At 47.6% G+C, this 14,863-nt stretch overlaps 2 protein-coding genes across 6 annotated transcripts in view; both read right to left on the bottom strand.

Annotated features, from left to right (window-relative positions):
- The window catches only part of CERKL (ceramide kinase like), a 55,925-nt gene extending 47,953 nt beyond the window's left edge, over positions 1-7,972 (bottom strand). For 4 of the 5 annotated variants that reach the window (XM_035331485.1, XM_035331489.1, XM_035331486.1 and 1 more), the window contains exon 1: positions 4,507-4,768. In XM_035331485.1, the coding sequence (XP_035187376.1) occupies positions 4,507-4,726 (220 nt within the window). In that variant the 5' untranslated portion in view covers positions 4,727-4,768. Of the gene's footprint in view, positions 1-4,506; positions 4,769-7,784 lie in introns of those variants that run through there. The other variant, XM_035331490.1, reaches the window with a different exon arrangement.
- A 3,947-nt stretch (positions 7,973-11,919) lies between these two features.
- NEUROD1 (neuronal differentiation 1) lies at positions 11,920-14,808 on the bottom strand. The gene is made up of 2 exons (XM_035332387.1): positions 14,645-14,808; positions 11,920-14,252 (listed from the first exon to the last, which is right to left on the bottom strand). The coding sequence occupies exon 2, from the start codon at positions 14,237-14,239 to the stop codon at positions 13,160-13,162; it is 1,080 nt and encodes a 359-aa protein (XP_035188278.1). The 5' UTR covers positions 14,240-14,252; positions 14,645-14,808; the 3' UTR covers positions 11,920-13,159.
- Positions 14,809-14,863: the final 55 nt, after the last annotated feature.

Genomic DNA, 14,863 nt, shown 5'->3' on the forward strand with positions numbered 1-14,863 from the left:
ATATCTGCTCTTTTTGGATAGAGAGAATCAAAATACATACAAAAGCCCCTACTAGATGCCCAGGGTATGTTAATCCCTTTCAATGTGCACAGAGAGGCGCATAAACATGTGAAGTATATGAAAAACAGCAGAAAACATGAAGAAATGTAAATTGTTCCACGAACAGCTAGCCACGAACTCTCCCAGACTGACCGGCTGATAAAGGAAAACGACACACAGAGAATCAAGACATTATGTCCGGAAGTTGCCTGAAATAACAAACATATTTGCAAGACTGATAATTAACATACTCAATTTCCTTACTTTTTTTTTTTTTCAAAAAGTTGAAAATTAACATTCTTTCAGAGTTTAATGCAGCATTTATCTAAGAGACAGGCATTTTACGGACTTCCCTGAAAAAGATTTGAGAGTTTCTTTCACGTTTAGACACCTTGGAATTGTTTAAGACTGTATGATTTCTTCCTTCAAATTATACCTTAAAGCCATATACCCATGTGATAGATACACATCACACTCTCAGTTATACTTTATATTATTTATTTTTGTGTCTTTTCCTTAAAAATAGTTTTCCTGCTTGGACAATACATAAGCCACTTAGAGAAACTATGTTCTCTACACGTCAGGCAGAGAATCAAAAGCTTTCAGTTTGACCAACGTACAACTTTGGTAATTCACGTTTTGTAACAGCCAGTTCCCATTTCCATTATTCCTGTCTGACCAATAGACTGACAGATGTCTTACTTTAGAGATCCCAAACAGACTATTGGTATCTATTTCACCCACATCTGTTCCTAAATAGCCTTGGCAGCAGGCCACTATGCACTCGGAATTAATTTTAAGTCCTTTATTGCTAACTCTTTCACTGTTTCAATACATCCGTGATTTTTTCCTTATTGCTGCACTTACATAAAATATTTATAAATTCTTAATTTAAATGCATATCAAGAAGATGATACTATATATACTACACATTGATCTTTTTTACCTCATGATAAAAATATACAGTCAATAATACAGTGACCTCGTGATTGCTCCAGAGATACTACTTTCTTGTCAGTCAATTAATTTAGAATATTGTATTCAATTACTCATATATACATATATATATTAAAAAAAAGGGTTTATCTGACAGGTTTATTACCCAAATACTCAGTCCAGCCTACATGCTGTCAGTCTGAGAGAATGTGTTCACATACCCTTGAGTCCAGTACACTAAACACACAACAAACTACACTTAAAAAAAGGTTTTCGTAATTATCAAAGGCCCCTAGGCTTCCCATTACCAGTAAAAATCTGAGTCAGTGCTGCTCTTGTTCCACTTCCTATCTGATAGAAATCTGCTGAAAAACTGAAATTGCCACAGAGGTTCCCAGTTGAAAATCTTCAAAAAGATGCTGCAGGCTTTAAGGAAGTATCAGGACTGAAGTTCTCATTCACATTCAACAGAGAAAAAAAAAAAGTCATATTGGAAGATCAGAATAAAGAAAGCTGAACTGTTCCAAAATATATATAATACCCACATCCACCACTGCTAATCCCCTATATTTTATTAGCTTTTAAACTTTAGCCACAGTGAAAAAATACTGCACTCTGAGCATCTCTTCTCAAATGCAAGTAATTATTTTTCTGTCATTCTGTCAAGTGTATTATCTTCTGGAAATTTCTAAAAATCACAGCTAATATTCAGATCTGTTTTTGACAGAATCACTTCGGTTGGATGGCTTTCTCTGCCGTTGCTTTGCAGTAGCATCCAGAATGAGAAGCCCTGCAGTTTGAGACTGGTTTATTAACACAGAGAGAGAAGTCTTGCCTTTCCTTAACTGCAGTGATGACTTTTCTGGCATAGGAAAGCCACATGGCTTTGCTATCGCAGAGGACGCAGGAAACTTGGGATGGATTGTTCTTATTGGAGCGGGGAGGTAACAAAAACCCTCTAGGAGATGGCTGCTGCAGAAAGCAAGGGGGGAGTAAAGAAGAGTTTGCCTGGTAATCACATTGGCCAAAAGCTACACAGAAACAGTGTGGCGGGGCAGAACTGTGCTCACATCAGGGTTTACGTGATCAAACCCAGGAAAAGCAGATGTCATGTACTTGGGAACATTAAGCTGCAGCTCTGAGCTGAAAGAGCCATGGTGGAATGAGCTGCCTTACGATGGGAGCCACAGAACTGCAAGGACTTCAGCAAGACAGGAGTAATCTTGGGGAACTGCTGAGGTGGGAGGGAAGAGAGGAGAAAGCAACTACCTGGCACTTCTCTGACTTGACTGCCATAGAATGTCTTGTCTTAAAACAGGAAGAATTAGCACATACAGGACCAAGCAGGAGACACAAAGCGTCAAGTTCAGGCCACCTGGCAAAGTGTGTTTTCCCTTTTCGAGCCTAAGGTAAACTACATTATGAAACTTTTGGTCTGGAGAAAGTATGCTTAAGCCAAATTGCAGGGGAACAAGCCACTGAGTGACACGTGCTGTTCAGATAGCCATCAGCCATCTCCCATACCTTCACAGCTCAGCCCACACTCCCCACCGCTGCACTGTGGTCACACAGAACAAGGCAGTCACGGGCAGCTCCTGCAGCACCAGCACGTCCCACACTCACAACACTGATGCTGGTAATTGCTACTGGGATACAAGAATGTGAGAGAAAAAACATCCAAATTCCAAAATCCCTGTCTGACCTCTGTGATTGCCAAACAAATACCATCCTGACCTCCAGCGTCCAAGATGGAAGGCAAAACAGACAAGCCCTCCATTGGATCCATCCCTGTGAAGGCAGCAAGCCCAGCACAGTGAAACCCTCAGCTCCAACTGAGCTCACCTACAGACACAGGCAGGCATGCACAGAGCTGTGCCAGCCCAAAGGAAGGAGTCACAGGTATCGGCATCTATTTAATGAATGTGCAGTAAAAGTTCAGATCCTGGTATAATTGACATCAACTTGTCACCACTACTTACTACTGTCATCCACAATATGTTTGACTTTATTCACAGAGTACTTCATTGTTTTGCAGGAACTAAGACAGAAAATCTCCCCTTGTCTGTGTGAGTAAGCTCAGGGTGAAAAGTTCTTACATAAAGTAGCAGTTTATGTGGATTGGACTTTTCATAGAAAAACAAGAGAACACTGTATTCCCATCCCTGGAAGCATGAAGCAATACGTATTGAAATTCATTCTTCTTGTTTGTACCTTAAAATCCTTCACTGGTAACAATTTAAAAACAATCATGGACTTACAGTTCCTGATAAACAACGATTCAAGCTACATTAAAGTAGCTAGCACATAAAATGGCAATCAAACTAGAGCGTTCCACATGGCACTAAATAATTCATAAATTACACTTCAGATCACGTGTATAGAGACCTGTAGGTAGTCCCAAAGGGCAAGGAGGAGAGGCTACAGAGTTGTGCATTACTGAAACTGGCTGCACAAAAGGAAGGCCTGTACAAACAGCAGTACAGGCATGGTCAGAACTGAACAGCCCTACTGAAACACAGATATTTACGCCTTTGCACAACACGGCATGAATGTGGTTACACCGTTCAGAGGTCAAGAGCCAGCAGCAGCGCATGGCACCACATTGCTTGGTTTGAGTAGCTCTGGTGTCCCGACACGCTACATGAGGTGAAGCATAACCTCAGCTCTGGTTACTTGAGTACTCCTCCACAGCAGTAGCACCGGAATGACAGCCTTCCACACCGCTCTGCAGCCACACCTTTCCCGTATGAAGTTTTAAGATCCTTCAGAAATAATGCTAAACTGAACTCAAGAGTTTTAGGCCTGAAGTTAACTGTGCCGTAACAGAACACAGCTGTGCTGTCTGGAAACCACATTCCCGAAACGCAGCTTCGATTTATCCTTCACGTCAGCACCGGGAAGGCACTGCAGTAAACGGGCACTGTTAGGAGTACGTATGCAGTTTTGAAAGTGATTTTATGTTTTCAGAGTTTCTAGGAGAGAAAAATAAAAATAAAAAATAATAATAATAATAAAAAAGACTATCCGTACAAGTTTGGGGAGCGTTCCTTTCCTTCTGAACTTTGGGATGAACTTTGTTTCACTTGACCACATCCTACAACGGCGTACCCTCACAGCATGCCAGATGTCCCAAGGCACCCTGAGCCCCGGGGCACCTCTGGGTGCGCCGGTGGCGGCCGATGCGGCCGGACCCCAAGCCCCTCACCACTCCGCCCAGGCTGCGAAGGGACTACATGGGCACATCTCACGCACCTCGTATTTCTGCGCCACCTGCTAAGAAGTAAAGGCTCTTTGCACGATTGCGCACTTCGGCTGCAAGTCGCTCATTGCGCTATGAGGTACTTTATTTTACTGTTATTTTCATTAAGCACCAGGACAACCCCAGGGGGAAGAGGAGCTCAGAACCCCCTCATAGGCGGCGGTTCGCGGTAACCCCGTGCCGGGAAGCCCCGCTGCCCTGCCCTGCGAGAACGGGCACGGCACGGCTCGGCCCTTCCCCTGCCCCGGCCCGACTGCCCCGGCCCGTCCCACCTGCGGGGCTCTCGGGCACGATGGGGCTCCAGCGCAGCCGCCGGGCGCTCAGCACCACGTCGCAGCTCCTCTTGCCGATCTCGAAGATGCCCCTGAGGAGCGGCTCCTCTCCCCGTTCGGCCGGCGGGGGGCTCGCCGCCAGCGGGGCCACCCTGCGCCGCCGCTCCTCGGGCCCGGCCCGCCGCTGCGGGCGGAGGAAGGGGCCCGCGGCGCCCAGCATGGCGGCCGCCCCCCGCCGCGTCCCGCCGGCTGCCAGGGCAGCGCCCGCTCCGCTCCTCCCCCGGGCGGGGCCGCGGCCGCCCAGGGGAGGGCGGCAGGGGACGGGGCCCGGCCCTGGTCCCGTCAGGAGCCGTCCCGGGCGTCAGGGAGAGCGGCGGCGGCCCCGCGCCACGTCCCGCTCCGCGGTGAGCGAAGGGCTGGGGGCCCCTCGGCACCGTGCTGGCACCGCCGGACCCCTGTGGCTTCTTCGTGCCCAGCTGGTTTCACTTCCCTCAGGAAGGCCACAGAGACGCTCCAGCTGCCCGCATTCATGTAAGCCCTCTCAGAAGTGTTCCCGCTTTTATGTTATCACCGATATTACTATCATTTGGTTTTAGAAAAGTGACATAAAAGTGACGTGAAAGTGTAACAGCCCTCTCCTGCTACGAGAGGCCAGGTGCCTCCCAGGTGCTGCCTGTGGTTCAGATAAATCAGGTCAGCACCGCAGCGAGCCCGGAGCACCACAGCAGAACTTCATAGGCCTCAGTGAAAGCCTCAGGGACACACACACCTCCGGGGGTGCCAGCACCACACACCCCTGGAGCATCTCCCGTGGGACAGTGCAGGATGAGTGCCTGGAAGGCTGTTGCTCATCCCTCAGCCCCCTCACTTAAAGGCAGGGGAGGGAGACGCACCGCTTTACTCCCTCCCCCTCAGTAAAGGATAGATGTTACTGTTTGCTTTACTCACAGGTGCTCCAAGATGCACTGGTGACAGTCACATTAGAGCTCCTCTAGCAACCCCAGTTTCTAAGGTGCTTCTGAGCCTGCCAGGGCTTAACTCAGTGGAAAACAGCAAGGTTTTTTTTAGTTCTGGGTTGTATAATGTCATGCTGGCTTACTAATGCATGGGAAAATACACTTAAACAAGCAGCTTAGTAATCTTATTACAAATACATAGGAGTAGAGATAAAACCAAGAAGTAGAGCATTAAAATAAAAATACTGCCTTTTGCCGACCATGAGTGACACAAACAGCTCGAGCTATGCTGGGATATCCAAGGTTCTTTGCAGTGGTTGTCTCTCTAGAAGAGAAATGCTGTTAGAGAGGCAAATCTGTCTGCAGTCAAACCAGCTGAAAGTCCCATGAGACAGATGATTTCATGACTATAAAGCTGCCTTTTCTAATAGTTCCATAAAAACCTGTACCAAGTGCTAATTATGTAGCCAAGAAGACCATTTCAAGATTTGTGGTACAGATTTTTGATACTCATTTCCATCTATTACTTTGAGTTTAAAGCATGCTCTCAACATTTGCTAAATACACAACCTGTAAGTGCTTTTGAATTTGCACCAAGCCATTGATTCAGCTTTAATTAAGTAGCCCTGACAAACCTGCCTTTCTGAGTCACATCACATAAAGCTTCTGATTGCTTAAAGCTGCTAACAGTTGTCTTATTACAACTTTGTCATTATCCCTTAGATTTCCTGTATTGAAATATAAGTATCTTGACTGCAGAATAATCAGATAAAGCGTAAACAATTTAAAATGTGCAAACCACAAAAGTTTTGCCTAATATTTTTTTCCACCTAAAGATGACTGAGTAACAAGGCAGGAAAAGCTGAAGAAAAAAAAATAAATAAACAAAACACCCTTGCCTTGCCGCCTTACCAATTTATCACTGGTACAGCAGTAGATGATTCAATTAAACTTGCATCTTGTTTTGGACATCAGTAGTCTCTAATACATTTTAATTCATGTCATTCAAAAAGCTAAACCATTAAAATGGAGGCACAATTTAAAAATGGATTTAGTTGCATCTATTTTGAGGCAGTATGCTCTTTATAACCCCTACTGTCATTCGTATTTGTTTCTGGGACCATTTACCAGCCCATCCCATCTACAGATACGATATATTGTCACTAGATTTATCATGTAAGGTACAGGAAAGGATGAGCTAATAACTTTCTTAGAGCCATAAAAAACTATTCAGAGGAAGAACATTACCGCTCCTAAGGGAGTTGCAACATCCTTCAACTAATGTTTTTGAAAGTTCTAAAACTCCAAGTAATGGCAATGGAAATGTTTTAACTCAGTAACTTAAGATAATAAAATGTAGTAGATTAAAACAAACTAGTTAAGTTGAGAGAATTGCATGTTCCTCCCATGATGTGTTACTATGTGCAAGTCTGGTCACTCTTGGTTTACTAACAAAGTCCTCAGTCCCTACAGTCCCTTAAGTAGGGGGCAGACCATTTTTCCTCGAGTTAAAATACTATTATATGCAAGTCATATATACTATATGATACTATACATAGTCAATACGATTATATGCAAGTGCACTTGTACTCGGCTCTGCTTCCCCCTGCACTTGGCTCTGGTGAGGCCACGCCTCAAATATTGTGTTCAGTTTTGGGCCCCTCACAACAAGGAGGACATTGAGGTGCTCGAGCGAGTCCAGAGAAGGGCAACAAGGCTGGTGAGGGGTCTGGAGAACAAGTCTTACGAGGAGCAGCTGAGGGAGCTGGAATTGTTCAGCCTGGAGAAGAGAAGGCTCAGGGATGACCTTATCACAGTCTATAGATCCCTTAAAGGAGGCTGCAGAGAGGTGGGGGTTGGTCTGTTCTCCCACATGCCTGGTGACAGGACAAGGGGGAATGGGCTAAAGTTGCACCAGGGGAGGTTTAGGTTGGATATTAGGAAGAACTTCTTTACTGAAAAGGTTATTAGTCACTGGAATAGGCTGCCCAGGGAAGTGGTTGAGTCACCATCCCTGGCGGTCATTAAAAGACGTTTAGATTTAGAGCTTAGTGATACGGTTTAGTGGAAGGCTTGATGGTGTTGGGCCATTTTACTTTAGAGCCAGTAGAGCTGCCTTAGCAACTTAGCACATTTATATTTTTTAAACAGATGGCTCAAGTAAAAGTAGAAGGAGCAGAAAGGAGGAGGGCACCACAGGAAGGGAAACAAGGCCCCTGCCAGGGCACAGCAAGGGCTAGCTGCTCCCAGGGGACAGGGAGCCAGGGGGATGCCAGGGTGAGCACAGCAGGGCTGTTCTGGGCAGAGGCCATCACACAGTACCTGAGCAAGGCCACCCAGGGGAGGGTGCCAGCACCAGCTGAAGCACAGATCACTGGCAGGCTCACTGTGAAGAGGCAGGGCTGAGGCCAGGGCAGGACATCAGGCTGCGTGCCTGGCTCTGCACCAGCAGCAGGGCTTGGCACCAGTCAGGGCTGTGACTGAACAGGAGACCAGCATCCTACAGCATCTCTGAGGCAAGAGAGTGAGATCCCTCCAGGATGAGCTTAAATAACTCTTGGGCAGGTTGCAGGTGGGGCTGCTCAGGGCGATTAAGGCTAGTTAGTGCCCTCAGTGCCATGGAAGCTGAAATCAGAGGAGTGTCAAGGAGCAGGAAGGGCAGGGGTCCCATGTCCCTGAGAGCAGGGCCATGTGTAGCCAGATTCAGCCAAGAGCCCAGATGGCCGGGCACATCCATCGCTTCAAGGCAGGTCCAACATCAAGCTGGGAAGCAGAGTCAGCAGGGGCAGGCCTGGTGGCAGCAAACATGGCCAGTGCCAGTCCGGCAGCCACCAGGGGAGTCTGTAGTGACAAAGCAGGTCCAAGGTCAAGCCAGGATATGAAGTCTGTTTGTCAGGTTGAGGAGGCCTTTGTGGTTTCTCAAAGCTGGTTCTCCACAGTCTGAGCCCAGAGCGGACACTGCGTGTCAGGGTGCTGACCTTGAGGACACGCAGCTAAGCTACAAGGGGGGAACATCCTCTGGGCCCGGTCAAGAAGCAGCAGAAAACAGGGAGATGATCCTTAACTAACAGCATTCCTCACTGCATAAAGGAAGTCATCTCTCGCTGTGCTAAGAAGCTGTGAAAGTCTCAGAAATCTCTTCCAGGAGAATGTAGTAAAGGGAGGAAGGAGAAGAGGTTGGATAGGAACAGCAAGTGAGGGAAGTACGGCTAGTGATTACTGGAAGAGAGCAACTAGGCAAAGCAAGCTATTGGAAAATAAATCCTCTCCCTCAAGACAAGGAGAAGAAAAATCAAATGAGGTGAATAGGTGAGAAATTGAAAGGCCAGTTTTTGAATCATGGATGGTATGATACTGAAGTTAGGGAATGGGAATTAAGAAAAGATGAGAGGAGGCTGTGAGGAAAATGCCTTTTGCCCGCTCTGGAGAATTTGACTGTATGTTTCTGGTAGCTGGCCTGTTTCAGCTACTAGTAGAGATTTGTTCTGGAGAAATCTGAATTTTAAAATTGGCAGCGTGTCCTTGTCTGGTGTTTTTCTGGCTACAGTGTCTGTTTGTGCAATAAAGGTTTAGTGTGTAGTCAGTTATACTTCAGCTTTTCATTCCCAAATATTAGCTCTTCTTGCCTTGCTCCTCTAGAAGGAATGTATTAGAAATACCAGCATTAGTTCATCTCTGTTGTATTGGTTTTCCTTGTCTTCAAAGAAGAGATGATAAGCAGAATATCAATCTTTTTAAGTAAATGAAGTCATAAATTATTTTTTTCTGAAGAAAAAAAAAATAGTAGCAACAGTCTGTAGAGAAGAGCATTACCGTTACTATATATCATTCTGTATGCCTGAAAAGGAGAAGGAAATCATCTGGGAAAAAAAAAGGGGGGGGGGAGGGGGAGAAAGAGAAAGAAGATCAGATAAGGAAAAGAAAGTCTGAAGGTGTAGAGATGGACAAGTTGGTTTAGGACAGATGTCTGCAAAGAAAAGAACAAGAAGGAATGAAAAGATTGTGCAGGGATGGAGTCTGAAGTGTAAATCATTCCCAAGAGCATCAGGAGCTGAAACCAATCTTAATTAAAAAATAAAATAAAATACAGAGGAAAATGTGATAATGGAAAAGAATATAATACAAGATTTTATTCACTAGAGGACATATTTTTTTCTTTCCACTAAGTTGATAATGCTTTCTTTTAAGATAATGAAGTTTGAATATGAATCTTCTGTTGTTCTGTCACCAAAATGTTAGCAAATAGTGTATAATGTAATTTCTTCTATTTTATTTCATACAAAATGCAGTAATTATGCTGCAAACTGCTACAGTCTAGGAAACTGAAAGGCAGGGCTGGAAGTCTATGTTTTACATACCCTGTAGGCAACCTAAATACTTAAGAGAACGCTTTGAGAGCATTGTCAGTTTTAATTTTGTATTGCATAGCTTCTGACAGTTTGTTAAATACATATATGAATTATTTAAAAAACACTTATGTACATATTTAAAGAACAGTCTATTTGTAGGTCTTCAGATCACTGGTTCAATATGTATTCATGGTAGATGTTTTTTAAGACATTGTTATTTGGGATTTTCAGCTAAGGAATGAGTGTAGAGCATTTGTTAATTTCTGAAATAATTACTATCCGATCTGTCTTGGTGAATAGAAGCAAAGACCAACTTCCACATGTTTTCCCTGATGGTTCACCAAACAATTTTTGATTTCTGTGAGTTCTTCCTGAATAGGAATGAGTGAGAATTGAGAGATTATTACTCTACGTGCTGTATATACACCCAATACAGGAGGACTGTAGCTCTGAAATTTCTAAAACTATCTGATAAGGTTCTTCATTGTGAAGGAGCACTGCAATGTTAATAACCCTTTCTTTCCAAGAGGAGGACGAATTATATTTTTAATATGTCAAAAGCCACCATTCAGGTCAAGGTGAATCTGGTTTTGATGAGCTACAATGCTGAAATAATTGCAGGAATTGGCACACTTGTGGATGTGACCCATCATAGCTGGGGCCTTGGCTGTGCCACAGGCAGCAAGGACCAGCAGTCCCCCAGTCCTGTCCTGTTGCTTCAGAAAAACCAGAAGGGTGAAGCCATGGGCTGTGAACATTGTGGTGCACTGCTCCTGCAGAGATGGCCCCACTGCCTTCTTCTCGAGCATGCACCAGGGGCAGAACAATTTCTGCTGTCAGAGAAGTGCGGCAGAAAGAAGAAGGGGAAGGCCACTTGTCCCAAAGAGCTACAAAAATAGCATTCTAGGCCTCCGCTGGATTACCCAGCATGTTTGTTGGGGATGAGTCAACCCCTCGGTTTCCTCCGTATGAGGAAGTTAGATAATCCCACTATAGCCTTAGTTAATTAGATATATGTTCATAAGAGAGGAATGGTGTGAGTAATTCTTTCCTTTGAAAGAGACCTTGATAGACCTTCCTGTGGGAGTCATGAGCAGAGATTTCAGGATTTGGGCTGATATTAACAGTAAGAAAAAATAAATATCAAGGAGGCATCAGGAGCAGTGCTGATGAGGAAAAAAAAAATCCAATAATTTATAAGGGGAAATAAAAAACAACCCTAAACTAATTGAAATAACAAAACTCACAAGTGATTTGTAAAGTGGAGCCTCCAGTTACCAAAATGCCTAATTAATTTTCCTTATTAGGTCGCTCATAACATTAAAATATTATTTCCTCTAAAGTATTGCTATAGCAGACAGTCAGCCCAGTTAGATCTTTTAAGTAAATTGCATTGGCTAGCAGAGTTGAATTTCGTTATTAAGTACGGAAAATTAAAAAAAAAAAAAAAAAAAAAAAAAAGGAAAGAAAAAAGTAATTGAAAAGGTTTCTTGTGGATTGGAAATGCCTTCCAAATATTCATTAAACATTTAAGCGACTAAATTCGCAGAATATGTTCCCGACATTGGCACTGGTTCTGCGGTATTCCTCTCATCAGATGGAAGTGGCGCGTGTTGTGCGGAGCGCATTCATGCATAACCAATATCATTTTCATAAATTAAAACCTCCCCTGCAGAAGGAACATCTGTGCCTGCTTTTGAATAAAGACGGTGGCACGCCAGTGGCCCCTGCCCGACTGCAAGAATCCCCGAGCGGCGGCGGCCGGGGGCCGAAGGGCCCGCCGAGGCCGGCCCGGTTTCTTCCAACGGGCTGAAAACCGACGGCCGCGTCCCGACACGGGCCACCGGGGCCACCGCTCCGGGCGAGTCGATCCCGGTGCCGGCGACCTGTTGGCAGCCGCTGCTGCCCGCCGGCGAACGGCGCGGCCGCCGCTCCGCGCTCCTCGGCCGCGCAACCGGCAGCGACCCCAGCCGCGAGCCCCCCCTCCCCAATCCCGTCCCCTAAATCCTCCCCTCTCTTCCTCCTTCTCCTCCTCTCCCCGCAGCCGTGAGCGTTTGGCCCCAGCCCCCCGGGGGAGGCGAAGAACGCGGGTCCCGCTCCCGTGCTGGTCGGTTGTTTTTAACGCCAATTTTATTCTACAAATAATAAGTGGTGCACCTTTCATGAGCTATCCCAATAAAACAATAATCCCATAGGAATTACACTAAGAAAAAAAAATCACATTTAAGGAGAAATGCAACATTCGACCAAATGTTCAATACTATGTTGTTGCAAAAGGACGGATGTTCTCTAAAATCCCAGTGTGCATTACACCATAATATACAGGATTACAAACAAAATTACAGTACAGATTGATTCCAGTTGAACCAGCATTACATTTCAAACAGCACTTATTCTGGACTGCATTGTACATGCAATAGCTATTGTTCTAATTACGGATTAAATGGTTTGAATTTGTTTCAAGCTACCGTACTAATCGACTACAATAGGTATATAGCCCAACTTCAACAACCTGATTAGTTTTAGGTTCCAATTTATAAGATGAATATATGACAACCACGGATCTTGTGAATATGTATAAAATCATGCATTTATATCGTCCGGAAACATTAACATCTTCAAGTTCTCTTCAGAAGAAGAAAAAAAAAGAAAAAAGAAAAAAAAAAAAAACCACCACGGAATGCAGAGGGGTTCAAAGACTAAAAAGAAACAGTGCAAATTGTACGTGATAGTCAAGCAGCTTTTGATTTAAAAAGGGTGTTGGCATTTGCTCATAATATTTATATACAAGTTTGTGCAAGTCATGTGTTGAATTGATATGTTTTAATAGAAAATAAGTCTCTCGTTCTTATATCTTCTCAAGAGCTAGGGAACTGGTTCTTACTGTCAGGGGAAAAGGAACAAAAAGAAAAGAAAAAAAAAAAAGAAAAAAAGACTTTCATGGGAAAGAAATTGCCCGGATTGCGCTTTTTTTTGTTTTGTTTTTCTTTAACTATTCGAACGGAAAGAAGTGCTAAGGCAACATAACTTCTCTAAGCACTTTTCTGCTGGTTTAAATTAGTTAAATTATTTTGTATAAATTAGATATAATTCTACCTTTCCAGTATGTATAAAAATCGATGAAGCTGCATGGTTTAAAATAGGAAATTCACGTTATAAAAAGTCATTAAAAATTCTGTACAAAATCACAACAAAATAATTCGGCATGGGAAAGGTAACAAGTAGGAAAACGTTGGTTGAAAAATAGAGATCTCCTATATACTTCGTAATTGGCCCATCGCTAGGTTAAAAATTGCATAGATCCTAATTATTGCTTGCGGTTTCGGCGGCCCGGGCGGGTGGCGGGGGTCAGTCGTGGAAGATGGCGTTGAGCGGGGCGCTCAGGACCCGCTCGTGGGGCGGGTGGCCCTCGTAGGGCGCCCCCAGGCCGTCCAGGGGCAGCTCGCAGCGGGCGGCGGCGCCCGAGAAGACGGCGGCGGCGTGGCCGGGCGCGGCGGCCAGGGAGGCGGCGGGGTAGTGCATGGTGAAGGCGTAGCTCTTGTCGAAGTCGGCGGCGGGCTCGTGCTTGAAGGAGAAGTTGCCGTTGATGCTGAGGGGCGGGCTGAGCGGGCCGTCGAAGGCGGGGCTGGCGCCGTCGGGGAGGCCGCCCTCGAAGAAGGGCTCGAGCGCGGCGCCGTAGGCGTGCGGCGGCTTGAGGTGGAAGAGGTGGGAGCTGTCCATGGTGCCGTAGGGCGGGCTGGGCAGCCCCGGCGACTGGTACGGGTAGGGGGGCGCCGCGAAGGGCGCCCCGGCCGCCGGCATGTGCGGCGGCACGTCCGGGCTCTGCTCGGGCAGGAAAGTCCGCGGGTTGAGCTGCAGGCAGCCGGCCACCAGGTTGGTGGTGGGCTGCGACAGGCCCTTGCACAGGGTCTGCACGAAGGAGACGAGGTCCGGGCTCTTGCCGGAGCGCAGGATCTCGGAGAGCGCCCAGATGTAGTTCTTGGCCAGGCGCAGCGTCTCGATCTTGGAGAGCTTCTGCGTCTTGGAGTAGCAGGGCACCACCTTGCGCAGGTTGTCCAGGGCCGCGTTCAGCCCGTGCATGCGGTTGCGCTCCCGGGCGTTGGCCTTCATGCGCCGCAGCTTGAAGCGCTCCATGCGCGCCTTGGTCATCTTCTTCTTCTTCGGGCCCCGCCGCTTGGGCTTCTGCTCGTCGTCGTCGTCGTCGTCCTCCTCCTCCTCCTCCTCGTCCAGGTCATCCTCCTCGTCCTCCTCCTCGCCGTTGCGCAGCGGGTCCTCCTCGGCCTCGGCGGGCAGCGCCTCCAGGTCCTCCTCCTTCTTGTCGGCCTCGTGCTCCTCGTCCTGCGAGCTGAGGCACTCGTCCGCCCAGCCCGGGGGGCCCTGCGCCGGGGGCTCGCCCATCAGCCCGCTGTCGCTGTACGACTTGGTCATGGCGAGCGCCTGCCTGCCGGGGAACGGGGATGGGGACGGGGGGGGACACAAGCGCCGTGTCAGCAGCGGGAAAGGCACCCCGGGGACGTGTGTCCCGGCACCGTTACACAACGCGCCGGGCGGTTTAAGCAGATTACGGTTCAGGGGGGTGTCACCGCCGGGCACCTGCCCTCCCTCTCCGCCCCGACGGCGCCCGCTGCCTCCCACCGGGGCTCCCCCTGCCCGGCCGCCCGGCCACCGGCTCCCCCGCGGTAACAGGTGCGGACCCGGCCCCGGTCCCCGCTCCCCGGGCGGAACAATGCGGACCGGCAGCGGCATGGACGGGGAACCCGCACGCCCGGTCCGGTGACAAAGCCCCCCTCCCGGCCGGCCGCCCCGACGCCGCGGAGCGCTGCCCCCCGTTACCTCCGCCCGTCAGCCGGTGCAGCGCGGCGCCGGTCGCATAACCCCGCCGCTGCCGGCGCCCGCTCCGTGCGAGGGCGCCGCGCGTGTTTCCGCGGGGCGCAGCGCCGGCCGCCCCGGTTATATAGCGGGGACGGCGCTGCGCGGCGGTGGCGGCGGCGGCGGCGGGCGGGGAGCGGGCTTAAACCGCCCGGCGCGTTGTGTAACGGTGCCGGGACACAC

This window comes from Oxyura jamaicensis, chromosome 7 (assembly GCF_011077185.1).
Source record: "Oxyura jamaicensis isolate SHBP4307 breed ruddy duck chromosome 7, BPBGC_Ojam_1.0, whole genome shotgun sequence".
Lineage (NCBI taxonomy): Eukaryota > Metazoa > Chordata > Aves > Anseriformes > Anatidae > Oxyura > Oxyura jamaicensis.

What these genes read in the sequence shown, in the direction of transcription:
- NEUROD1 (XM_035332387.1), bottom strand. Translation starts at nt 14,239, where the DNA reads ATGACCAAGTCGTACAGCGACAGCGGGCTGATGGGCGAGCCCCCGGCG.